Source organism: Euleptes europaea, chromosome 2, assembly GCF_029931775.1.
Source record: "Euleptes europaea isolate rEulEur1 chromosome 2, rEulEur1.hap1, whole genome shotgun sequence".
Lineage (NCBI taxonomy): Eukaryota > Metazoa > Chordata > Lepidosauria > Squamata > Sphaerodactylidae > Euleptes > Euleptes europaea.
In genome coordinates this window covers 129,619,222-129,646,881 of record NC_079313.1, presented here as the reverse complement: position 1 = coordinate 129,646,881, position 27,660 = coordinate 129,619,222, and the positions used below count along the sequence as shown (strand labels likewise).

The window sequence follows — 27,660 nt, the reverse complement described above, 5'->3', positions numbered from 1 at the left end:
ATTCGTGTTCTCTTAATTCCCGGCTTTGCAACTAATACCACCTCTCACACACCTCCTTCCCACCTCTAAGAAAAGGGCTTATATTCTCAAGTTCTGGTAACAGGAAAAACCACCTTGCCTGTGGCAAACAAAAACACAGGGGGGGGGGCAGAGGGCAGGAAAGGGTTAAAGGCACCATGAAGGGTTGCCAACCTCCAACTCCCACTATTACAATTGATCTCCAGGCGACAGATATCAGTTCCTCTGGAGAAAAGGGCTGCTTTGGAGGGTGGCTTCTATGGCATTGTAACCTGCTGAGGACCTTCCCCTCCCCAAACCCCATTCTCCCCAGGCTCCACCCTACCCCCCAAATCTCCAGGTATTTCCCCACCCAGAGCTGGCAACCCTACACTCCATGCCATCCTCTTCCTTGAAAAAGAAAAAGAAGTCTTCTAAAAGTAACACAAAAGGAAGTGGTTTGATGCTATGTTGCCACAGGCATCTGTTCTTCCATCGTTCATTTATGACAGATGGTGTCTATCAGTAGCTGGCTGTACAGTTTATCAAATGGGCATGTCGCCCTTTTCTATTAATTTCTAAAGTTATTCTCTAATGTGTGCAAAATAGGGTTGCCAGCTCCGGGTTGGGAAATACCTGGAGATTTGGGGACGGAGCCTGAGGAAGGCAGGGTTTGGGGAGGGGAGGGACTTCAATGCCCCAGAGTCCAATTGCCAAAGCGGCCATTTTCTCCAGGGGAACTGATCTCTATTGGCTGGAGATCAGTTGTAACAGCGGGAGATCTCCAGCCACCACCTGGAGGTTGGCAACCCTAATGCAAAACCTGTAGAGCTGTTGTCCCACTGTCTGCTTTTGCACTTTAAAAAAGAACCTTATGGTTGTGTGTCTGAAAATATTAAATAGTTGTTTTTGTTTTGTTTTTTGTAAAAAAAGAAAGAAAAGAAAACCTTTCCCCATAGAAGATCTTTCCTCCTCTTCTTCAAATCATCCCTCCCAGAACCATCAACTTTTATTATTTTAACCTAACTTTGATTTTTATTCAGAGCTGATACTGTATCGAAATAAAATTTGATTGAAAAAACAAAGACCCACCAATACAGCCTGCTACTCACTGGAGCAGGTACTTCCCTGGTCATTTCTTTTGCAACCAAACTAACCACCCCCAATCTTTCACTCCATCACTCCGCAGTCCGCCATGCGAGCCACCGATTTTCTCACCGTAGGCTTGCTGTTGCCCAGGGTAGCTCTGCTGATTTGGGTACTGCTGCTGCGAATACGTCTGTTGTTGGGCAGCTCCCTGTTGGTATCCGGCTTGCTGCTGGCTGTACTGGGAGTTTCCTAAAGAGAGAAGACAGGCAGTCTTTATTGTTTGGCTAACCAGAACCCAAGAGAGCCGGTGGGGCATCGTGAGAATGCCGCAATACCATCTGGGAGACGGGAGCTCAAATCCCCACTCGGACAAGTAGCTTGCTGAGTAGGCCCTTTAACTAATGCTGACATGGGATTTGTCGTTTCCCCTCAGAAGACGACGAAGAAGAGTTGGTTTTTATATGCCGACTTTCTCTACCACTTAAGAGAGACTCAAACCGGCTCACAATCACCTTCCCTTCCCCTCCCCACAACAGACACCCTGTGAGGTAGGTGGGGCTGAGAGGGTTCTGAGAGAACCGTGACTAGCCCACGGTCACCAGCTGGTTTCGTGTGTCGGAGTGGGGAAACAAATCCAGTTCACCAGATTAGCCTCCACAGCTCATGTGTCGGAGTGGGGAATCTCCAGATCAGAGTCCACTGCTCCAAACCACCGATCTTAACCACTACACCACGCTGGCTCTCAGGTGACTTGCCACTTATCTGCGGACAAACTAGTGAATGGGAAGCCCAGCTTACTACCCAAACCAACCACAGCATTGGGGCTCGGATTATTCATTATCCAGCACAGGAGGGAAAATGCTTATTCTAGAAGCACTTGAGCTGCCCCGTGCCTGCCCACTCCTAACATTAAGCTAGAAGGAAGCAGCCACTATTTCCTCCTAGTAGAGTCACTCTTGGTTCTAATCAATACCTGGATGGTGGCCTGTTTCTTCCCAAAAGGAAATGGAAATAATTATGTCTTCATACAGCAAGCAAGAAGAAAACATAACAGGATGGATTCACAGGGATGGGCTGTGGCTCAGTGGTGGAGCATCTGCTTGGCACGTAAAAGGGCCCAGGATCAATCCCCGGCAGCTCCAGTTCAAAGGAGCAGGTGATCAGTGATGTGAATCAGACCCGGGAATCAGACCCTGGAGAGCTGTGGCCAGTCTGAGGAGACAATACTGACCATGATGGGCCAATGGTCTGATTCAGAATAAGGCAGCTTCGTGTGTGTGCATGTGTGTGTGTGTGAGAGAGAGATCCTATCTAGTGTGGGCACTTGCTCACTTGCACTTGCATAAACAAACCCCTTCCCTGAAAGCATCCCCGTTAGGATCAGTGGGAGAGGTAAATTGGGACAGGCTGGTGGGTGGGAGGGTTGATGAAAATCATGCCAAGGGAGGAAATATTTCGCCTCGCACTGCGCTCTTGTTCCTTCTAATATGAAATGCAATACTGCATGTAAATAAGGATGTAAATATTAAGCTGATGTAATGGCACACTGAAGCTCTACTGTCGAAACAGTGGAGTATCTAGATTTACGGTATGTGCTGTGCTTAATGATGAAGTCATTACCACTCTTTCATGAAGGATTTTTTGGAGTGTATGTCATTTGGTGAAGCGATCCAGATTTGGATTTTCCTTTACCACTGTTTGGCTTCATGAAGAAAGATCTCTGTGGATGTTGTACCAATGAATATATTATAAAACTGAGCTTTGTTCAAAGGAATTTATTTTTGTTGTGACTATAATATATTCATATTTAAAGATTTTTTTGTGTAACCTGTACTGTTTTTGAACAACTACCTTAGGTATAGAGGTGTAATTTATATATCACATTCTGGCTCCAGCAGTGGAAGAAGAGACCATGACCCATCTTATGGTGCGTAGGCTTTAAAAAAATTGTTTTTTTAAACCATCATTGTTGCATGCACCATTGTGGTGATAACCCAGAAGTGACAGAAGACAGCTCTAAGAATCCCCAGAAGCTCTATGGTAAAACCATAGAATTTCTGAGAATTCATAAAGCTACCCTACGTTGCCTCTGGGTTTTCACTGCAAGTGATGTGACGGTGTGCACAATGGAGCAGGGGGGGCCCTTTCCCTGCCCTCAAGCCACCTGGTACCCCTAACGGTGTGTGCCTCAAGTCTGACACAATCGACAAGAAATGCTCCCATGATGCCTCCTCACCTCCCTCATAGTAGTGCTGTGTGGTATCCTCAAATGACCTGTCGTAGCTCTGCTCCGAATAAGACGACTGTTGATACGCGTAATCACTGTGACCTATGTGTATGAGGAAGGGAGGTCCAAAATGAAGAAAGAACACTTACGTGAGGGAATTAAAAACACACACAACAGAACAATTAACTTAAAACCAAAAGGGCATGTCGATGTGACAAACATATATTGGTTCAATATCAGCTGGGCCATCATGGCTTCCCTCAAGCAAGCCAGGAAACGGATGAGATTGTGATATTTGCTTTATAATAAACCTCCTGGGAAATCCTTACTTTGGGGTAAAGTCTTATGAGGAAAACCAGCCTCCACTTTTTCATTACATCCTAGATGAGAGAACCTTTTGGCACCTTAACATCATAGGGTTGCCAACACTGAGTTGGGAAATTCTGGGAGATTTGTGGGTTCAACCTAGGAAGTGGGGTTTAGGGAGGAGAGGGACCTCAGAAGGCGATAAGGCCATAGAATCCATCCTCCAAAGCTGCCGTTGTCTCCAGCAGAACTGATCTCTGTAGTTTTGAGATCAGTTGTAATTCCAGGAGATCTCTGGGCCCCACCTGGGGGTGGACAGCTCTACAACAGCTCAAGGAAAGAGGTAACCAAAGCTCAGCAAAATTACCGTCGGGATAGTATTGCTGATTCATGGGCTCGGACGAACTCTGCCCGTGACTGTACTGCTCGCTGTAATATTCCTCCTGGCCCATGTATTGCTGAGAGGAACCTGAGAAGCAGAGCAGAGGTGTCTTTGTTAAAAGAAGCACGTGTTGATTAATCGTATGAGCGTTCATCGATTAACGTCCTCAAAAATTTGTGCATGGATTTAAAAAAAACTCTTGAAAGCAAAAAAGCACTGTTTGTTTATTTAGAAGGGGGGAATGAAGAACAGAAGTATCACAGAAGAAGGTATCCGAGGCCTGCTCTATCCCAGCTGCAGAATGAGGTGGGGGAATCTTGAGATGGTCGCATGAGATGTACCTCTTCAGACTGTTTATGCTGATCTGCTCCACAAATCGTCACAAACCCCAATTGCTGTACACAACATGGGCCCCTGTGAGGAATCTCAGGGGGATGGACTGCTTGGAACCTCCACATGCAGAGGCAATAAACCTCTGACTACCAGTGCCAGGAAGTAACACCAAGGGAAGGCCTCAACCTCTATGCCCTTCGTTGGACCTCCGGAATAACTGGTTGACCACTCTGTGAGACAGGATGCTGGACTAGATGGACCGCTGGACCAACCCTGGCAAGCATTTGGATGGGAGACCTCCAAGGAATACCAGGGTCGTGACGCGGAGGCAGGCAATGGCAAACCACCCCTGAACATCTTTTGCCTTGAAAACCGCAGCAGGGGACACCATAAATCAGATGTGACTTGACAGCAATAACAACAACAACAACAATAATAGACGAACAAGAAAAAGAAGAGTTGGTTTTTATATGCCAACTTTCTCTACCTTTTAAGGAGAATCAAACCAGCTTACAATCTCCTTCCCTTCTTCTCCCCACAACAGACTCCTTGTAAGGTGGATGGAGCTGAGAGTGTTCAGAGAGAACTGTGACTAGTCCAAGGTCACCCAGCTGGCTTCATTAGTAGAAAAGAGCAAGAGTCCAGTAGCACCTTAAAGACTAACAAAAATATTTTCTGGCAGAGTATGAGCTTTCGTGAGCCACAGCTCACTTCTTCAGATGTCTGAAGAAGTGAGCTGTGGCTCACGAAAGCTCATACCCTGCCAGAAAATATTTTTGTTAGTCTTTAAGGTGCTACTGGACTCTTGCTCTTTTCTACTACTGCAGACAGACTAACACGGCTACCCACTGTGAATCAGCTGGCTTCATGTGTAGGAGTGGGGAAACAAACCCGGTTCAGTAGATTACAGTCCGCCGCTCATGTGGAGGAGTGGAGAATCAAACCTGGTTCTCCAAATTAGAGTCCACTGCTCCTAACCACCACACCACGCTGGGTCTCAACAACAAAAACAATAATAATATGCCATCAAGTTGCAATTGACTCATGGTGACCCTCGACCATGGGGTTTTCAAGGCAAGTGACAAGCAGAGTTGGTTTGCCATTGCCTGCCGCTGCATAGCAGGTGATCTCCCATCCGAGTACTAACCACGGCCAACCCTGCTTAGTTTCCAAGCTCTGACAAGCTCAGGCTAGTCTGGGATATTCAGGCTGCTACGAAATACTATATATACGTATAAAAACCCACTATTTACAAAGAGCGGTTTTGCTGGCCTCCATAAATGTTCCAAGAGGGGAGATTTTGGTTGCCTAGTAACCCCCACTGACTCCCTTCTCTTTGGGACCCATAGCAAAGGGGAGTCAGGATTGAAGACGCCTTCAGGCAAACAGAAAGGGAGGAAATAATGGGACACGTCCAATACCCTGATCACAGAAGGATTTTCACCTTATTAAGGTATGATATGCTGCCCTCAGCGATTCTTGAAGGAAGTTATAGTTTACCATCTAAAAAATGTGCATGTTTATGTGGAGATGGGAATATCGAGACACTAGAGCATATCCTATTTGATTGTAAGATCTATAGTCATATTAGGGAAGCTATGATTACCCCTATAATTTCCCGCCATCCTGGGAAAAATAGAAAGACTCTTCTCTCAGTTATGCTAGCAGATAAGAATCAAGAGATCACTTTTAAAGTTGCCAAATTTGGATGGATAGCCTATAAGACTAGGAAAACTTGGGTAAGCCATATATACCGGTAGGCTTTTTAGCTATAATTTTTAGAAAGGTAATGTAAAATTATGTGTATCATTTTAAAATGTTCTTAAATTTTACCTGAGTTATTTGATATACTGGAAGTTATTTGTCTGAATTATTATATTGATTCTATTTTTATTGGTCTTAGGCTGCATTTAATAAATTAATTATTTTATTATGGGACAAGTCCAATGCCAGGCTTAAGAGGGGCTCAGCTTAAACCCTTTCCCATTTACAAAAGTTGCCTCCTGGCATTTTTGACAAAAGCATAACTAAGAACAACACTTTGTATTGAAGCAAAGTGACCAACACTGCCATTGCAGACCCAGGAAAATCGTACTGATTTCTCTGGGCAGGCCCATCTGCAAAAGCAATGCTCAAGTCTGCCGCTTCAGGTATACCTTGCTGGGAAGGTCGGTAGGGGCCCATCGGTCGCTGCCCCATCATGCTGTTGCCTTGGTTACTCTGGCTCATCATGGCGATGGAAGACTGGCCTTGGTAGTGCTGGCTCCCTCCTTGGGCAGAGTTGTAATGCGACGTGGCTGCTTGCTGGTGCATCATGGAAACTGCAACACAGGAAAACAAACTAGCTGAGAACATAAGAACATATGAAAAGCCCTGCTGGACCAGACCAAGGCCCATCCTGTCCAGCATTCTGTTCACACAGCGGCCAACCAGGGACCTCTAGGAAGCCCTCAAACAAGACGACTGCAGCAGCACCGACCTGCCTGTGTTCCACAGCACCTAAGATAATAGGCATGCTCCTCTGATCCTGGGGAGAAAAGGTATGCATCATGACTAGTATCCATTTTGACTAGTAGCCATGACTATCTCTCTCCTCCATAAGAACATAAGCCCTGCCAGGGTCCTCAGACCAGGGTCCATCAAGTCCAGCAAGCTGTTCACACAGTGGCCAACCAGGTGCCTCTAGGAAGCCCACAAGCAAGACGACTGCGGCAGCATTGTCCTGCCTGTGTTCCACAGCACCTCATACAATAGGCATGCTCCTCTGATCCCGGCAAGATCGTGTTTCAGAAAGAATATGCAGGAATGGCAAAATTTGACAAATTACATGAATAAAAGACCCATTAAAGAATTTCAAGATAAATGGAAAGCACATTGCTTATAATATTCCTAAAACATGGGGAGCAGGAAAAGAGATTGTTGAAATGATACTTATGAATTATGAAAAAATCCTCTTGATATATCATATTGAAAATGTGTCAAAAGGGGAGGGGACTTAATGCTGAATGCTTGGGAAGTATTTTTAGAAATATAAACGAATAATTCCCATTCCAAGTATTTTAATCTATTTTACTTCACAATTCATTTTATAATATTGTTTAATACCGTAACTATACTATGCTTACTAAGTATTAAAGTATTTTATGACAAGTTAAGAATATTAGGATAGTTACTGTTTAATGGTCATTATTGTTCTACGATATACTGCTCTCAATTGCTCTTGTCCTTTATTGCATATTGCTATTGTAACATTGTTGTTATAGTCTTGTTTTTTCTTGTAATCGATTTAATTGTAACTGCTGTCATGATAGAACTTTTAATTTTTCTTTTATGTTCTGTTTATAGCGATAAAAATAAAAAACCTTTGCATAAAAAAAGAAACTGCAGCACACACACAAACACACAAAAACTGGGGTACATTCACAAATACATGAAACTGAACACATGAAGCTGCCTTTACACTGAATCAGACCTTTGGTCCATCAAGGTCAGCATTGTCCACTCAGACTGGCAGTGGCTCTCCAGGCCTCAGGCCGAGGCCTTTCACATCACCTCTTAACTGATCCTTTTAACTGGAGATGCCAGGATTGAACCTGGGACCTTTTGCGCGCCAGGCAGATGCTGTACCACTGTGCCACGGCCTCTTCCTGAACACCCTCACCCACTGCCACCACCCAGCCCCAGAAAGCCTGAAACTTCAAATCAGGTTTCAGAAGAATCTATTCAAGGCAAAACTACAGCCCAACAACAAAAAATGCATATGCAGGGGAGGTGAAAGGGTTGGCTCCAACTAGGCTTATTTTGGAGAGGGGCTGTGGCTCAGTGGTAGAGCATCTGCTTAGCATGCAGAAGATCCTGGGTCCAGTTAAAGGGATTAGATAGGTAGGTGATGTGAAAGACTCCTGCCTGAGACCCTGGAGAGCCGCTGCCGGTCTGAGTAGACAATACTGACTTTGATGGACCACGGGCCTGATTCAGTATACGGCAGCTTCATGTGTTCATGTGTTAGGCTTGCCAGTCTCCAGGTAGGACCTGGAGATCTCCCACTATTACAAATGATCTCCAGATTACAGAGATCAGTTCCCCTGTTTAAAATGGCAGTTTTTCAGGGTGGATTCTATGCCATTACACCCCACTGAGGCCCCTTTCTCTTCCCAAACCCCATTCTCCCCAGGCTTTTCCCCCACCCCAATCTCCATGAATTTGGCCTTTGGCTGGGGAAGTCAGGGTAGAAATGTAAATAAATAAATATCCCAACCTGGAGTTGGCAACCCTAGATCCAACCTGATTTCCCACTGTTGAAAAAAGGACAATGTGCCCCTCCTGCCCCTCCTTATTGTTCTTAGGTATTTTTTATACCCCTCACTCCAAATAAAGATTTGTTGGACTTCATGATGCCTCCTGTATGAAGCTTGAATAACTCTCTTCCACATTTGTGCTATCAAATCCCCAGATTTTCTCCTACCCTATGTGAGCTTCTAACAGTGCAATCCTTAGCAGAGTTACACCCTTCTGAACCCATTGGCTTCAATGTAGCATGTAGCTCTGTTTAGGATTGCGCTGCAAATGTCATGGAACGCAACCCCAAGCAACAAAGCATGTGTGCCCACACAACGGGACAATGCACAGGTGTGTTGCAGCACTGGACATGTAAATGACAGCTGCCTACCACTGTGCAAATTGTCACACATGAAGCTGCCATATAGTGAATCAGACCATCAAGGTCCATCAAAGTCAGTACTGTCTACTCAGGCTGGCAGCGGCTCTCCAGGGTCTCAGGCAGAGGTCTTTCACATCACCTACATGCCTAGTCCCTTTAACTGGAGATGCTGGGGATTGAACCAAGGACCTTCTGCATCCTTTCAGTAAGCCTTGCTGGTAGTTTTGTGACTGAGCTATCATGCATTGTTTACCATGAAAAACAGGTATGGGGGGGCTGATTTAAATTGGGACCATTGCATAGGGGAGTAACCCCCCTTCTTAACTAGAAATGGCCCTGTGGAGTTAATATTTCCCCCACAGCAAATCCATTTCTGCTGCAACCCAAACAAGGAACCTTCAGAAATCTTCATCCATCCTGACCTCAATCTGATTTCTTACCCTTGTTCTCAGCCCCCGTAAACACCACTGGTACCCTAGCTCCCCCCCACCCCGACACCGTCCAGTGACATATTGATATAACAAGCATCATACCTGGATTTGACTGCATGTTGATATTTGTTCGCGAGACGTAGTTGCCGATGGATCCCTGGCTTTGCATTGGTACATTCTGAGACGCAGGCACCGCGTGGCTATAGCCAGGTCCGCTGCCGTGGCTACTGACGGTCATGCTCAAGGAAGTGGTGGGCATGGTGCTCTGTCCTGACTGTTGCATAGACACATGATTGGGACCTAGCGGGAAGTAAAAAAGTTGGCTTTTATACCCCAGTTTTCTCCACCTGGGTGGTGTGGTGGTTAGGAGCAGTGGTTTGGAGTGGTGGACTCTGATCTGGAGAACCGGGTTTGATTCCCCGCTCCTTCACATGAGTGCAGGATGCTAATCTGGTGAACTGGATTGGTTTCCCCGCTCCTACACAGGAAGCAAGCTGGGTGACCTGGGCTAGTCACACTCCCTCAGCCCCACCTACCTCACAGGATGTCTGCTGTGGGGAGGGGAAGGGAAGGTGATTGTGAGCTGGTTCGATTCTTCCTTAAGTGGTAGAGAAAGTCAGCATATAAAAGCCAACTCTCCTTCTTCTTCTGCCTTTTTAAGGAGACTCCAAGCAGATTACAATCGCCTTTCCTTCCTCTCCCCACAATAGACACCTTGTGAGGTAGGTGGGGCTGAGAGACTAGCTCAAGGTCACCAAGTAGGCTTAATGGGGAGAAGTGGGGAAACCAACACAGTTCACCAGATTACAGTCTGCAGCTCATGCGGAGGAGTGGGGAATCAGACCTGGTTTCTCCAGATTAGAGTCTACCACTCCTAACCACTACACCACGCTGGCTCTCAGGGAAACAAGGGAGGAAGGGATGCTGAGGAACACGACTCAGATTTCATATTTCTTCACTTTCATGAACACATGAAGCTGCCTTATACTGAATCAGACCATCGGTCCATCAGGGTCAGTATTGTCTACTCAGACTGGCAGCAGCTCTCCATGGTCTCAAGTAGAAGGTCTTTTGCACCACCTCCTGCCTGGCACTTTTTAACTGGAGATGCCAGGGATTGAACCTGGGATCTTCTGCATGCCAAGCAGAGGCTCTACCATTGAGCCACGGCCCCTCCCCTCTTGAGTTGCTTCCATCCAGGACATGTAGCTTGTGCAGAATCTCCATAACTGAAAAAGTGTACAAAACCATGATCAGGTTGTGCGCCTTAACAAAAGTGGTATTGTTTTAATTTTTCTAGACTTTACAGGTTATAGTTTTCTTTTTCTTACAGATTTGAGAATCCTTTGATTGTTGGGGATAACCAATGAGGAACTGAGGAGCCATAGATGCCTACGCCAGAATGGAATGAGGGGGCATGGACAATATATTAATTATCCATCTTGACCCCCAGACTTTTAGGGTTCCGAGTTTAACATATGCTCTACCAAAAGTGCTTAAAAACGAACATATTAGACGATGTGCACATTTTTATACGTTTGAAAAATGGATTTTTACCTTGACTACAATAGAGAATGAATGAAGGAGTTACATTTTAACTCCGTACTGAGAAATGTGTAAAAGTTTCTGTGCATTTTTTGGTAGTTTGATGTTATAGCACTGATCCTGCTACACTGTTTCTGTCTATCTAAACATTTTTATGCTGCCCCCTTCAAGGAGCTCAGGGTAGCATGCATGGCTCCCCCTTATTTTGTCTTCACACCAACCCTGTAAGGTAGGTCAGAGGCTGAAAAAAGCGGCTGGCTGAAACTTCGTGACTGAATGGAAATTTGAATCTGGGTCCCTCAGGTGGGAGTCTGACACTCGAACCACTACATCACACAGGCTCTCATCAATGTAAGAAAATCTGTGAAAAACGGAGAGAATGTTATGGCTATATTCATATATTTTGCAAAAAAAAAAAAAAAGCCCCTGGTTTTTTTTTTTTTTAAAGAGAACTATTTTTAGAAGGAAAAAAATACCATGCCCTCCAGGTAACTTTTAAAATGAAGTTAGATAAAACATGGATGTTGTTTGGTGGCTGGAGTAAAAGCACAGCTAACTAGTAGATATTTATTCAGTCTATTTAAATTGGAATTTGCCTCATAACTAGGGTTGCCAGGTCCCTCTTCGCCACCGGTGGGAGGTTTTTGGGGCTGCGCCTGAGGAGGGAGGGGGTTTGGGGAGGGGAGGGACTTCAATGCCACAGAGTCCAATTGCCAAAGCGGCCATTTTCTCCAGGGGAATTGATCGCTATCGGCTGGAGATCAGTTGCAATAGCAGGAAATCTCCAGCTACTACCTGGAGGTTGGCAACCCTAGACACACACCCATTGCAGGATACAAGCAGCAACTGCACCAACGGGGAACCAATTTGTGCATGTCGAAGCCCCTGCTGAGGTTTTCCACAGGCCCGAGCTGCTACACTTTGCATCCTTACCCTTCGTGGGACGTGCACTAGTTCTTTACCCGTTGTGGGATATACAATGTAACCTACAATTTGTAAATGAAATATGTAGAAATATATGAAGGATGCTTATTGAAGGAAGAATCACTAAATAGCTAAGAATTTGAAACGGCCGTATCCTCCATAAACTGGAGGCTTCTATCTTACTACTTGATATCTGCCTTCAAAAGAAGAATTTGTACTCATTTTGTACTCAAAATATTGTCGAAGGCTTTCACGGTCAGAGTGCATTGGTTCTCGTAGGTTATCCGGGCTGCGTAACCGTGGTCTTGGTATTTTCTTTCCTGTTACTCCTCTGAAGATGCCGGCCACAGCTGCTGGCGAAACGTCAGGAAAGAAAATACCAAGACCACGGTCACACAGCCTGGATAACCTACGAGAACTATCTGAGACAAGTTTGAAAAATTACTCTCACTGTACATAGGAACATTTATGGATGGCTTTTGTAGGTCTTTTGTGTACATTTTGTCTTGTGTTGTCTTTATATCCATGTAGTAGCTTATAAATATTTTTGCACTTTGCTTAAATGGTTTTCGCTCCTGTCCTGACTACCTGGAGGTTGGCAACCCTAGAGACAACCCATCATTCGGACGGACACACACATTGCAGGATACAAGCAGCAACTGCACCAACGGGGAACCAACTGGTGCATGTCGAAGCCCCTGCCGAGGTTTTCCACAGGCCCGAGCGTCCCTGCAAGCAGGCATACAAAAGCCTCCTTCCCAGGCGCCCGTTTTGGTGATGCTGCTGTTGCCAGGCAACTGCCGAAAGCTCACCGTTGCTAATCTGACTCTGCATGAGGGAGGACGGAGGCAGGCCCGTGCCGATGGCATCGCTAAGGTTGCTCTGCGAATGGAGAGACTGGCTGGATGCGCTCTGATTCATTCCTCCCGGGCCGAGGTTCATGTTTTGCGTCGGCGGCTGCAGATGGAGACAAGGAGGAAGGCGTTTTCAGCGAGAGCGGTTTTCCGAGAGGGGACAGGCAGGGGTTTTCGTTGGAGGGGAGAGGGACGGTCGGCCCGGCAGAGCCCCCACCGCTGCTGTTATCGCTATTTACGGGGCGTGATTCAAAATGAATCGGCTCGCAAGTTCCGGTTGGCAATGACAGGCGATTCGACAGCTCTGGGAATGTAACGCCCACGACTACCTCCTTTACCTTTGCAGAGCAGGCAGAATCCAAGCTTGGGGGTGGGTGGGGGGAAATGCAATTGAAGTTTTGCATTCAAAAGGTCACGTCAGACTGCGAGGTTGAACCAAGGGGGAGGCGGACGCACTACGAACTTTTAAAGCTGCTATTTTCTAATCTATTTTAATGAGAAGAAATTCTGTTATGAAACACTGAAAGGCACAAACGTAGTCCCGAGTCAGTTGTTTTTTTTACTCACAGATGGGACCGTTGCCAGAATTTCGAATTTAACCAGGCATCTTACAAAACATATGGAAATAGTCTGTCATATTATTTATTTATTTACTGTGTCGAAGAAGAGGAGGAGGAGGAGGAGTTGGTTTTTATATGCCGACTTTCTCTGCCACTTAAGGGAAAATCAGCCCGCTTACGATCACCTTCCCTTCCCCTCCCCACAACAGATGCCCTGTGAGGTAGGTGGGGGCTGAGTAAGAGAGCTGTGACTAGCTCAAGGTCACCCAGCTGGCTTCATGTGGAGTGGGGAAACAAATCCAGTTCACCGGATTAGCCTCTGGGGCTCATGTGGAGGGGTGAGGAATCAAACCCGATTCTCCAGATCAGACTCCACCGCTCCAAACCTGCCTTCCTCTCCAATGTCCTGCTTTCCTCTCCAATGGGGACCCAAAGCTGCCTACGTGGTTCTCCTCCCCTCCATTTTGTCCTCACAACAACTCTGTGAGGTAGGTTATGCTGAGAGCGAGTGGTCGGCCCAAGGTCACAGGGCAAGTTTCTACAGCAGAGTTGGGATTCAAACCTAGGTCTCCCAGATCCTAGTCCAACACTTTAACCACCACACTGGCTCTGTGTTCAGCCATTCAACCTAGGGTTGTCAGCTCTGGGTTAGGAAATACTTGGAGGTGTTTGGGGCGGAGCCTGAGGAGGGCGGGGTTTGGGGAGGGACTTCAATGCCATAGAGTCCAAATGCCAAAGTGGCCATTTTCCCCCAGGTAAACTGATCTCTATCAGCTGGAGATCAGTTGTAATAGTGGGAGATCTCCAGCCACCATACCTGGAGGTTGGCAGCCCTAATTCAACCTGGACCTAACTCAAAAAACAAATTGTGTAGTTTGGTCCTCAGTCTCTAGATTTGTTTCTATTAACCTGCCCTTAACTTCACTGACAAGTAAATAGCCATATCAGTCAAGTAAAAATGTTATATAAGACTTGGCAGATCATGCTTGACAGTATAGACTACGGTATATCTATTTTTAATAACTCTAGGGCAGGGGAGACCTTCTTACCCTCCTCTGCCACCCACTGCAGAGCAGTTCCACAGTCTTGTTTACCACAGAGGCAGGGAAATAAACTGTACACTTGCAAGATGAGAACGGAACTGTGTCCCAGCGGTCCCTCCTTACCCAGAAGTCTTTCAGAAAAGCAAGAAGCCATTCGAAAAGGGTATGTCTACTTTCCAAAACAAGGGTGCTTGGGACTCAGGCCTTACCGTATACAAATAATGAGCAAATGCAAAAAACAAAAGTGTTGATAATATAACACAAAACCACAACAGTGACAGGTTTGCCGGCTAGTATCCCGTTTCGATATCCTTCTTCGGTCTGTAATTACTTCATTTCTGATGATAGCTACAGTAAGTCCAATGTAACTTGTTGTAAACAAGTTATATGTAATTATTGTGTGATATTTGCACTAGTTATACTTCTGTTTGTTGTTGAATTTCAAGGATACCAAAACAGGATACTAGCCAGCAAACCTGTCACTATTGTGGTTTTGTGTTATATGATCAACACTTTTGCTTTTTGTGTTTGCTCATTATTTGTATACCGTAATGCATGTTTTGCAATTTATTAGAACCTTTGTTGTTACTACTATTTTGTAAAACTTTATAGTAGCTACAAGTTATTAGATAAATGCCTTGTAACCACTGATGCTTTGCACAGGTTTTTTTTGTCTCCTATCAGAGGTTTCTCCCCCTTCTTTTTTTCTGGGGCTCAGACCTGCCTGAAATCAAATCCCCTTTGCTCTTCCGTCTACATTCGGACGATTGCTGAGGGAAAGTACTTTGCATGCCCTTGGTATGGACCTTAATAATGGTGTTCCTTCGAGTCTGTGTGATGCTGTGATTAGATCAGGCCGGGGAAAGTTCAAATCCCCATTCTGCTATGAATACCATTGGGTGACTGTGAACTGGTGTCTCTCTCTGAACCTAACCTACCTCACAGGACAGTTGTGGAGATAAAAGGTAGAAGGTGATCATCTGTGCTGCGTGAGGAAAGGCCGACAAAAGGCAGATCATAACAAGAATTTATTTTTTCCATATAAACATTGACCAATGGTTTTTTTACTTAAAGTTGTGAACATCTTTCATTTATCTAATTGTGCAGGAGGTTGGACTAGATGACCCTGGTGACCCCTTCCAACTCTGTGCTTCTAATTTCTATCCCACCCTTCCTCCAAGGAACTCGGGGTGGCTGGCATGTTTCTCTCCACCCCCTTACTCTCACAACAACCCTGTGAGGTAGGCCAGACTGACAGGAAATGACTGTCCCAAGGTCACTCAGGGCAGAGTGGGAATTTGAACTTGGGTCTCTCCCAATCCCACACTTTAACAACCCACTGAGACATGAACACTCACCAAATTATTTTTGGCAGGTTGTACTCACCGCTGGAAGCAGGGATTGCATGTTCTGGTTAGAATCTGCTATCGTCGCCAAGTAAACCAAGTTTCTGTGCAAGATTTGTTGATATCTAGAGGCAAAGGAAAACAAATTACATTTGGAAAAGATTAACTGGGTTAGAAAGCCCCCCCCCCTCGCCACAACTCGTATTGATCCCCGTTCTCTTCTGCATAGGGTTGCCAACCTCCAGGTGGTCCGCAAACACGGTACAGCAGTTGCAGAAAACATGAACATACAGAGAAAATAGTCCAGTCGCTATACAGCGTATCAAAATATTCTATTAGATATACAAAAGAACAAATATATCGCACCAGCAATCAAAGTACAATATGCAACAAACAAAAACAATACAGAAGAGAAATGTCCACAGCAAGAAATGATAAGCTAAAGTCCAGACAGTATTCTGTAATACTCCTTGAGATCACCAAAGTTCCATATAGTATGATCTCCCCAGAGTGAAATATATAGATACTGGACTTAGTCCACGGTTCAATAACCCATTAAAGGACTTAACTCAGTAGGTAACGTAGTTCCTGTGAACCTCTCACAACAGGGATCCGGTATTCTCCTGTTTCGATGGATATCTTTATCAGGATTCAACATGGACCGCACCTTAGCTAGTTCTCATGCTGAATGGAACGCAAGCATTCTCCCTCAAGGTGATGGCTGAATATCAGTTGTAATTCCAGAATTTCTCCTGAGAAAATGTCTGCTTTGGAGGGTGGACTTTACAGCATTATAGCCCACCAAATAGGGTCGCCAACCTCCAGGTACTAGCTGGAGATTTCCTTCTATTACAACTGATCTCCAGCCGATAGAGATCATATGGAGAAAATGGCAACTTTGGTAGTTGGACTCTATGGCATTGAAGTCCCTCCCGTCCCCAAACCCCGCCCTCCTCAGGCTCCGGTGGCAAAAACCTCCAGCAGGTGGCAAAGAAGGACCTGGCAACACTAACACCAAAGTCCATTCCCTTCCCAAACCCCATCCTTCCCAGGCTCCACCCCCAAATCTCCAAGAATTTTCCAACCCAGAGTTGGCAACCCTACTAATGAGAGTTTGGGGCAGAGTTTGGATGCAAAATGTGGGGATGAGCAAATAGACAGGAATGCCAAAGAAACATGTGCACCCTCAGTTTCCTATTTGATTTGAGAAATCCATTGGACAGCCATATTGGTCCATACAAAACCCCAAAACAAGAAGAAAACCCATACAATACTATTATTAAGACCAGCCAAATGGACACAGAATGTTGTGTAAGCTTTCAAGCTCACCAGAGCTCATCATCAGGCCAGGTATTACAGAATTTTAAAAGACAGAAGGGTGGAAGGCAGATTTTTGGGTGGATGCTCTCTGCCTGATCTGCTTACTGGGCAGAGCTCCTAGCAGAGAAAAAGGAGGTGTGCCCAGCCAAGGAGGGGTGGCACATGCTGTAACCTGGCAGAGCAAGAAGGTGCATTGCATGACTGGCGCAATGGCCAAGTGAGCAGCAGTATGCATTCTGCAAAAACATTTGATATGCAAAATGCAAACAGGCCCAGAGAGCAACGACTGACAAAGGCAGTCCCAGCCTACTGCAGTGTTTCCTAGCAGGCAGGGCTGGTGCTACCATTGGGCAAACTAGGCGGTCGCCTAGGGCGCAGACCTCAGAGGGGCGCAGAACTGGTCTGAGGGGCACAGTTTTAAACAGATTAGAAGAAGAAGAGTTGGATTTTATCTGCCGACTTTCTCTACCACTTAAGGGAGACTCAAACCGATTTACAATCACCTTCCCTTCCCCACAACAGACACCCTGTGAGGTGGGTGGGGCTGAGAGAGTGTGACTAGGCCAAGGTCACCCAGCTGGTTTCGTGTGTAGGAGTGGGGAAACAAACCCAGTTCACCAGATTAGCCTCCGCCGCTCATGTGAAGGAGTGGGGAATCAAACCCGGTTCTTCAGATCAGATTCCAACACTGCAAACCACTGCTTTTAACCACTACACCATGCTGGCTCTCTAGTTTCTTGAAAAAAAATTCAACTGACATTTTTTTTAAGTTTTAAGATAAGTACCACAACAGTGCTATGGAATACATTTAATTATGACGCCTTATAAAAAGTTTTGTGCTTTTATTTTTTCTGCAGGACATCTGGTTTTGAAAATTGGTTAGCAATGGGGGTGGGGGGCACAAGTAGTTAAGCCTTGCCTAGGGCACAAAAATGACTGGCACCGGCCCTGCTAGCAGGAGAAACCAGTGCCGTGGTACGACCAAGGATACCTCTGTCAATTCTGCCCTAAATCACACCACTCGGGCTGCACCCATGTAAGTCTGAGCACTGCGCTATCATGGAACTACAGCCAATGTTCACAACTGGACTGTTCCTGTGAAATCGAGCACATACATCCCATGTATAAACAGAATTACAGAGTTGAAAGGGGCTGTCGCAGTAGTAATGATCTCACCCCCGGTAAAAGGAGATTAGACACCTGCTAAGCGACGTCATCCTTTGTTTTACAGCGACAAAGCCTGAGAAAGTATTTTTCATGAGAAACCTATGGCCTTCTACCTTGCTATCTCAGAGTGAGCTCATAAGTATTTGTTGAAGTAATCATATGGGCTTGTGCTGATATCACTTATTACAATAGCCAACCAGACACTTAGAACACATGAAGCTGCCTTATACTGAATCGGACCCTTGGTCCATCAAAGTCAATATCGTCTACTCAGACCAGCAGCGGCTCTCCGGGGTCTCAGGCACGGGTCTGTCACATCACCAACTTGCCTAGTCCCTTTAACTGGAGATGCCAGGGATTGAACCTGGGGCCTTCTGCATGCCAAGCAAATGCTCTACCACTGAGCCACAGCCCCTCCCATGATTGTGAGAATCATCTTTAGAGAATGATCAGATAGATAAATTTTATCTACAAATATATGCATGGCTGTATCCTTGCAGTCACCCCGCCGACTACTTTGGGGCTTTTCTTTGATTATGCGCATTTTGCCTATGTTTTCAGGATTCGTGTTTAGCCAGCATCCAGCAAATGCAGGGAAACCGTGAAGAAACCCGGGAGGAGAGCGAGGCAACTTCTGATGGTCGGAAAATGCATGCATAATCAAAGCAAAGCCCCGAAGCAGTCAGAGGTGTGACCACGAGGAAACAGACATGCATAAATGGCCACTGTGTCCAACAGGTTTACTTCAGCACCTAGAAGACTCTGCCTTTAACAAGAGAAAGGGATTCAGGCTTTCTCAAAATAAGAGCATCTCCTGCCCCCCATCCTGGTTGGCAACCTGCAAAGAAACCGCAACCCTAATGGTGGTCCGACAAGCATAAATACCATACTCACTGAGTACATTCTGCTGTTTTGCCTTTGCTTTGATAGTCCATAATACACTGTATTAGGTGGTGGTTCTCATCCAACATCTGCATTAAAGGGGAGAAAGAAAGAAAAAGAGATCGAAAGATGAAAGAAAGTAAAAAGATTAAAACAAAACATGGAGGATCCTTTTTTTATTTTGCGCAACTTCCTGTAATCTTTGTTTCTCGCGTGTTATTTATGCATGTGCATTGTGTGTGCACAGCCCTGACCTGGATGGCCCAGGCTAGCCTGATCTCACCAGATGTCAGCAGCTAAGCAGGGTCAGCCCTGGTTAGTATTTGGATGGGAGGCCTCCAAATACTAGGGCCGTTACCCTACCAGGGTTGTTATGCAGAGGAAGGCAATGGCAAACCACCTCTGTTAGTCTCTTGCCTCGAAAACCCTACTGGGTTGCCATTAGTCGGCTGCCAGCTCCAGGCTGGGAAATTCCTGGAGATTTTGGGGGTGGAGCCTGGGACCGTGAGGTTTGGAGAGCGACTTCAGTGGGGTATAACGCCATGGAGTCCACCTTCCCAAGTGGCCGTTTTCTCCACGGGAACTGATCCCAGTCAGCTGGAGTTCAGTTGTAATAGCGAGATCTCTCCAGCTGCCACCTGGAGGCTGGCAACCCTAAGAATGCCAGGGATAGTGGCTACAGAAACAGCTGTATGAAGAATAGCATGAGCTCAGCATCCGTGACTATACCAACGCTGCAATCAAAACGAGCATTACATTCTCAATGCGACCCTTCCTCCTTGGAGAAATTTTTCTTCCTTCAGAGAGAGGAGGCAGATTTTGTCTCACCACGCGCCAGTGAAATGGCGCTTAGGAGCAACTCAAAAGCTATGATTGACTGATCTATGCCTTAGGCCAAATTCTAGAAAAAAGCCTTGCCATTTCCAGGAATTGCTGCTGGAAGAGGAAAAATGCAAAGGAAACCTAAGGCAATGGAGAGCAGGTATTTTTTACTTAACCAATGTCTAAGAATGCCGAAAGCCCGAAAATTGTTTTCTGGCTTATTTCTTTTTTTAAGATTCAGAATTACACAGCTGCAGATTTTAGACTGGAATGTTAAACGTAAAAGAGTTGGGGGCCAATCAGTTGTGCTAAAGAAACGCTTGTATGGGTTTCTGTTTTGTATCCAGGCTCACGGTGGAAATACATAAATGGTATTATGATATAGAAGAAGAGTTGGTTTTTATACTCCACTTTTATCTACCTTCAAGGAGTTTCAAAGCGGCTTACAATCACCTCCCCTTCCCCTCCTCACAACAGACACCTTGTGAGGCAGGTGGGGCTGAGAGAGTTCTGAGAGAACTGCGACTGGCCCAAGGTCACCCAGCAGGCTTCATGTGGAGGAGTGGGGAATCGAACCCGGTTCTCCAGATTAGAGTCCACCGCTCTTAACCACTATGCCATGCTGTCTTACATGTAATTATATGCAATTATAATAATATTATAGTTCTGAGAGAACTGCGACTGGCCCAAGGTCACCCAGCTGGCTTCGTGTGTAGGAGTGGGGAAACAAATCCAGTTCACCAGATTAGCCTCCGCCGTTCATGAGGAGGAGTGGGGAATCAAACCCAGTTCTCCAGATCAGACTCCACCGCTCCAAACCACCACTCTTAACCACTACACCATGCTGGCTCTCAAGGTCACTACTGTCTACCGTGATTGGCAGGACCTCTCCAAGGTCACCTGTTGGGTGGTCTTTCACATCACCTTCTACTGCTGGGGTGGGGAACCTTTTTTTCTGCCAAGGGCCATTTGGATATTTATAACATCACTCGCGGGCCATACAAAATTATCAGCTTAAAAATTAGCCTGCTATATTTGGTCAAACATTTAGCCAAGAGGCACGACCGGAGACGGCTCCGAGTGTCTGCCACGTACTGGATCCTTTTGGCTGAAGATGATGGGGAGTAGGGTTACCAGCCTATTACTCTTCCGGGTCATTTTTGTTCAATGACTGAATTGTTCCCTTTTGGTATATGGGGGAAAATGTAACTCCTCACCAACTGGTATCAATTTTTTAGGAAACAACTCTGCTCATGGTTAGGAAAATAAAATCCATACAAATTCCTAAGCTGCAACATCACATTTTTCTCATGCACAGGTGATCAAGCCCTGGGGATCCTTCCACTCCCCCGCTCATCAATTACAAAGACTTTCCTAACATTGAAAGTCAATCTACCCTTCTGTAATTTAAATAGATTGAGTCTAGCCCTATCCCCAGTGGAGCCAGTGAACAATTTTTCCTCAAAAATATTTTAGAACAGTCAAGATGTGCCTCTGCTAATCTTTTCTTTGAGCTCAAACGTACAGGGCTCCTATGGCCCTATTTTTGAACTAATAGCAAAATATGTGAAATATGCTAGTAATAAATTAAACTGACTCTCTCCTTATCCCCCGACACAAAATGCCAAACTACACTTTGAAGGATCTGAAGTTTGCCTGTAGTCCAAGTCAGCACTACAAGTAGGGTTGCCAATCTTCAGGTGGTGGCTGGAGATCTCCCATTATTACAATTGATCTCCAGCCGATAGAGATCAGTTCCCCTGGAGAAAATGGCCGCCTTGGCAATTGGACTCAATGGCATTGAAGTCCCTCCCCTTCCCTCCCCTCCCCAGGCTCTGCCCCCAAAATCTCTAGGTGTTTCCCAACCCAGAGCTGACAAAGCTATCTGCAGGACAGCTACCTATTTGTAACCCCCACTGGGAATGCCAAACATCCAGTGTTTGTGGGCTTTCTCATCACTTAGGAGAACAAGATGCATTTGCATTTATTTATTTCCCACTTTTCTCCCCAGTTGGGACTCAGTGGCTTAGAATATCATTCTCTCCTCCTCCACATTCTCACAAAAACGTTCCTCTGAGGAAGGCTAAACTGAGAGCTTGTGATGGGCCCAAGGTCATCCAGCAAACTTCCATGGTGGAAGCAAGGTTTCCAACCCAGTGGGGATTCAAACCCAGGTCACCTGGAGTCCTAGTTCACCACTCCATCTACTATACCACATCTAATCCCAATCCATCAAAAGCAGGAGCAAGGATATCTGTATCATAAGAACGCAAGAAAAGCCGTGCTGGATCAGACCAAGGCCCATCAAATCCAGCAGTCTGTTCACACAGTGGCCCACCAGGTGTCTCCAGGAAGCCCACAAATGGGATGACTGCAGCAGCATTATCCTGCCTGTGTTCCACAGCACCCAACAGAATAGGGATGCTCCCCTGATCCTGGAGAGAATAGGCATACATCATGACTAGGAGCCATTTTTACTAGCAGCCATGGAGAGCCCTCTCCTCCATGAACATGTCCACTCCCCTCCTAAAGACTTCCAATGTCCTCCAAAACATCAATGCCCTCCAATGTCCTATCTTTAACAGCTTTGCTCAGGTCTTGCAAACTGAGGGCCGGGGCTTCCTTTAAAGAGTCAATACATCTCTTGTTGGTTTTCCTCTTTTCCTGCTGCCTTCAACTTTTCCTAGCATGATTGTCTTTTCCAGTGATTCTTGGTTCTCATAATGTGAACAAAGTACGACAGCCTCAGTTTAGTCATTTTAGCTTCTAGGGTCAGTTCAGGCTTGATTTGATCTATAACCCACTGATTTGGTGGTGGTGTTTTTTTGACAGTCCACAGTATCCATAACACTCTCCTCCAACACCACATTTCAAAGGAATCTACTTTCTTCCTATCAGCTTTCTTCATTTTCCAGATTTCACACCCATACATAGTAATAGGGAACACGAGTACCTGGAGGTTGGCAACCTTACGTCCAGTTTATACATACTGCCACACTAAAAATTAAATCAGAAAGGTGAGGAAACCTATCATAATTGTAGGCAGAGGGCCAAAAGATAGTGAAAAGGAACGAGGGAGGAGGAGAAGGGAAAGGCAGGTGAATTTATTGATGGAACCATTGCTGCCTCCACCATAGGCCTGGCAGAACAACTCAGTCTTACAAGCCCTGCAGAATTGAGCTAAGTCCCTCAGGGCCCAGATCTCACTTGACAGAGTTCCACCAGGCCAGGGCCAGAGACGAAAAAGCCCTGCAGTTGGTAACAATACAGTGATTTGAGTTGTGTTCCCCACTGTATATAAATTCTGACCCACTTACACTTGGCGGTGGAAAATGCCATCAAGTGGCAGCCGACTTATGGTGACTCCATAGCGTTTTCAAGGGAGGGAGGTTGCCATTGCCTACCTCTGTTTACCAGCCCTGGACCCCCTTGGTGGTCTCCCATTCAAGTACTAACCAGGGTTGACCCTGCTTAGCTTCCAAGATCTGACAACACTGGGCTAGCCTGAACCATCCAGGCCAGGGCTGTTTACACTTACAGAGTTATCCTAATGAAGGCTTGACTACATGATACGCTGTTCCCTGGTTCACTCCAGGGTCACTGCGGGTCTGTCAAACAAAGGTCTGCTCAGAATTTCAGGCTGGAACATTGATTCTTAGATATCGATAGGCTACATTTGCCCAATGAAGAAAGATGGGTAATTTTGCCCAATGAAGAAAATGGCAGCTCCCCTGGACTGATTCGGGTTAGGAAAATAGCACAGGAAAGGGGAAGGCATATGCATGAACACATGAAGCTGCCTTCTACCGAATCAGACCCTCGGTCCATCAAAGTCAGTATTGTCTACTCAGACCGGCAGCGGCTCTCCAGGGTCTCAGGCAGAGGTCTTTCACATCACCTACTCGCCTAGTCCCTTTAACTGGAGGTGCTGGGGATTGAACCTGGGACCTCCTGCATGCCAAGCAGATGCTGTACCACTGAGCTATGGCCCTTCTCCAAGTAAGCCTTTTCTTCCTGCATGCCACATCCCCAATCTGAACTGGCCCCCATACGCCTGAGAACCAGGAAGTCTCACCACACCTCTGCTTGACAAAAAACAGAGACATACCTGTGAACAGCATATTGTGCAGTTAGGGCCCCAAATATTGTGAACACACATGAACATATGAAGCTGCCTTATACAGATCCAGACCATTGGTCCATCGAAGTCAGTATTGTCTACTCAGCAGCGGCTCACTAGGGTTTCAGACTGGGGTCTTTCTCATGATCTACTGCCGGATTTGTTAACTGGAGATGGAACCTGGTACCTTCTGCATGCCAAGCAGATGCTCTACTGAGCCATGGCCCAGCCTATCGAGAGAATGGGTGCTGTGTAGTAGCTACAGGACTAAACTGTGAGCAAGGATGTCTCCACCTCAACTATTTCCTCTGCCATGAGCTTGCTAGACGGTGAGTCGCTTGCTCGCATCCCTAGTGCCACTAAGCAGGGACAGAAATAACAACCGATTGAGTAACTGTATGCATTACAGATATAATATACCTCAAGTGCTTTGAAGTGCTATTAACCCACTGTTAAGTATTACTATTATTAACGACTCCTGAACCATTTGCGTATTTACAAGATGAATCAGAGACTGAAGGGAGTTGAAACGGATCCTGTTTAATACACTCCCGTATCCTGGAATCGCAACTCCAGAAGTCTTACGCTGCACACCCAACAGGTGAATCGGGAGTTGAAGTGAGAGGATCGGGTGTCACAGGGCTTTCTTGGTCGTCTGCTTTTTACCCAGGGATAACCAGCCATGGGCGAGAACCAGTCTGGAGTCGTTAAGCATGTGCATGTCAGGCATATACTTAACACTCCAAATCGACGGGACTTAAAAGGTTTTAACTTTGGCTGGGTCATGCCCTACGTAAGCAATTACAGCCTCGTAATCTCTGATTAAGGAGCCCCGTGGTGCAGAGTGGTAAAGCTGCAGTACTGCAGTCCAAGCTCTGCTCACGACCTGAGTTCGATCCCAACAGAAGTCGGTTTCAGGTAGCCAGCTCAAGGTTGACTCAGCCTTCCATCCTTCCAAGGATGGGTAAAGGGAAGATGACTGGGGAAGGCACTGGTAAACCACCCCGTAAACAAAGCCTGCCTAGTAAACGTCTGGATGTGACGTCATCCCATGGGTCAGGAATGACCCGGCGTTTGCACAGGGGACCTTTACCTTTATTCTCTGATTAGTACAGTTGCAAAGTATCACGCAAGCTGTGTTTATGTGGCTCAAACTCTGGAAGTCCTTGGTAATCTATCTATCTACCTACACAGGAAGCTGCCTTAAACGTTAAAGCAATTGATCTGTCCCATTCAGTGCTGCCTATTCTGACTGGCAGCAGTTCTTCAGGATCTTAGGCAGAGAACATAAGAAAAGCCATGCTGGATCAGACCAAGGCCCATCAAGTCCAGCAGTCTGTTCACACAGTGGCCAACTAGGTGCCTCTAGGAAGCCCACAAACAAGACAGCTGCAGCAGCAGCATCCTGCCTGTGTTTCACAGCACCCAATATAATAGGAATCCTCCTCTGATCCTGGAGAGACTAGGTATGCATCATGACTAGTATCCATGAATACCCCTCTCCTCCATGAACATGTCCACTCCCCTCTTAAAGTTTTCCAAGTTGGCAGCCCTCACCACATCCTGGGGCAGGGAGTTCCACAATATAACTATGTGTTGTGTGAAGAAATACTTCCTTTTATCAGTTTTGAGTCTCTCACCCTCCAGCTTCAGCAGATAGATGAGCCTGCGTTCTCCGGATTATGAGAGAGGGAGAAAAGCTTCTCCCTGTCCACTCTCTCCAAACCATGCATAATTTTATAGCCCTCTATCATGCCTACCCTTAACCGCCTTCTTTCTGAGCTAAACAGCCCTAAGCGTTTCCTTCTGACACCGGCCATCCTGACGTATCCTCAGACCGGCGGCAGCGATGTATCCTCAGGGCAGCGGCTCTCCAGGGTCTCAGGCTGAGGTCTTTCACATCCCCTACTTGCCTAGTCCCTTTAACTAGAGAGGCCGGGGATTGAACCTGGGACCTTCTGCATGCCAAGCAGATGCTCTGCCACTGAGCCACGGCCCCTCCCACGTTTAACAAACCAATTACTCATCATGGACCTCTCCCCCGCGCTCCCCTTATTTACACTTCCTTCTCCAGGAACGGTAGGATTTCATCCCCAGCCGTCCTTCCCTAGAGGGGCGCTGCCAGCCTGCACGCTGGGAAAACACCTGCCCGGTCTCCCCTCCCGAGGCTGGGAAGGGTGACAGTTCATGCCCATCATCATAAAGCCCATCATCACTCAGGGAATCCCTCCCCCCGCAATTAAAACGGGGGGGGGCGTTGCAAAGGCATCCCCATTGCAAACCTTCCACCTCCACGAAGGCATCTGCTTTAAAAAAAAATTTTTTTTTTCCAGATTAATAAATTGGGGAGGGGGCTCACAGGCCCAAAGCAGCGATGATCCCGGGCCCTACTCCCCCCCCCATTTTTTTTTTAAATGTGACCACCGGTGCGCACAGCGCAGAAGAAAAGGCGCAGATCCTCCAGGCCTTTGCAAGGTTGTGCCTCTGGGAATTTATGCACGGGAGGCTTTGCCTTGGGTTTGCCGCTCTCTAGATGCACATTTCCCCCACCTGAATTCTCAAAACTCTGCATGGGGGCTCATTGTTGAGCTCTGCGAATTCGGGTGGGGGAAACGCGCACCTAGAGAGCGGCAAGCCCAAGGCAAAGCCTCCCGTGCATAAATGGCCTAGAAGCCCCCGGCAGAATTCGGATGGGGGTAAAACGCGCATCCAGAGAGACGCCGATCCAATGCAAAACCTCCCAGGCATCAATGGCCTCTGCCTCCCTCTCTCTGTCCTGGGGAGGCGAAGCGGCCCGTTGCCACCTCCGGCGGGGCGGTTCGGCTCGCCCAGCCTCGCCAGCGCTCCTTTGCAAGCCGGGGCGGGGGGAGGTGGGTGGGTGCGTGGGTGGGTGGGCAGGAGCGGGGGGGGGGAGAGGGAGATCGCCCGTGCAGGCGAAATGTCACCAGCGCCGGGGTCGTGCAATGTCTCCCTCTCGCCAGCATCGCAACACCTTGGCTTTGTTCCCCCCCCTCACCTCTTTCTCCCCCACCCCTCACCTCTTTCTCGCCCACCCCCGTGCACCCTTCCAATCACGACATCGCAGGAGCATCCGCCAGAACGAAGCCTCCTTGCAGCCCTTGAACGTAGGGAGACGTTTTTCTGCCCTAGATCAAAGCATGCTTGACCACCACCACCCTGCATTCCCCCACCCCCGTTTGCCCCCCCCCCTCCCCTTTGAACGTTACCTTCTGGATAGTTTGCTGGGTGACCTCTCCTTTGACTCGGGGTCGAGCAGAAGCGAAGGCGACCGACATGATGGGGATGGGGCTCGCGCCTCTCTTCCTCCCCCCCCCGTCCCTCCCCTCCTCCGATGTCAATAAGCTAGCGGGTTCCCAGCCTGGGATAATATTGTTATTATCTGGCGGCGAGCGCCGTGCAATAGGCACGAGCCTTCGCCGCAGTGCACGGGGAGGGGAGCCCCAGCAGATGGTACGCTCCGCGCCTCGCGAGGAGCCGGGGGCATTGCACCAGGCACCTCCGCGCACCCCCCCTTTTTTTTTACCTGGACGGTTCTACTTCCCAGTGCAAGGCGGAGAGCCGGCTGGCGAGCTTTGGGGAGGGAGGGGAAGGGGGAGGAGGCGAAGCCACCTGAGCCGCTTGGGTTGCTCTC

General features: G+C 47.0%; 1 protein-coding gene across 2 annotated transcripts in view; it reads right to left on the bottom strand.

Moving 5' to 3' along the window:
- The window catches only part of SS18L1 (SS18L1 subunit of BAF chromatin remodeling complex), a 32,958-nt gene extending 5,654 nt beyond the window's left edge, over positions 1-27,304 (bottom strand). Inside the window, exons 1-9 of one of the 2 annotated variants that reach the window (XM_056844998.1) lie at positions 27,236-27,304; positions 19,079-19,155; positions 15,738-15,822; positions 12,707-12,851; positions 9,528-9,725; positions 6,491-6,655; positions 3,987-4,088; positions 3,323-3,415; positions 1,216-1,335 (exon numbers count right to left, since the gene is read on the bottom strand). In XM_056844998.1, coding sequence (XP_056700976.1) covers positions 1,216-1,335; positions 3,323-3,415; positions 3,987-4,088; positions 6,491-6,655; positions 9,528-9,725; positions 12,707-12,851; positions 15,738-15,822; positions 19,079-19,155; positions 27,236-27,304 — 1,054 coding nt within the window. The remainder of the gene's footprint in view (positions 1-1,215; positions 1,336-3,322; positions 3,416-3,986; positions 4,089-6,490; positions 6,656-9,527; positions 9,726-12,706; positions 12,852-15,737; positions 15,823-19,078; positions 19,156-27,235) is intronic. The other variant, XM_056844999.1, reaches the window with a different exon arrangement.
- Positions 27,305-27,660: the final 356 nt, after the last annotated feature.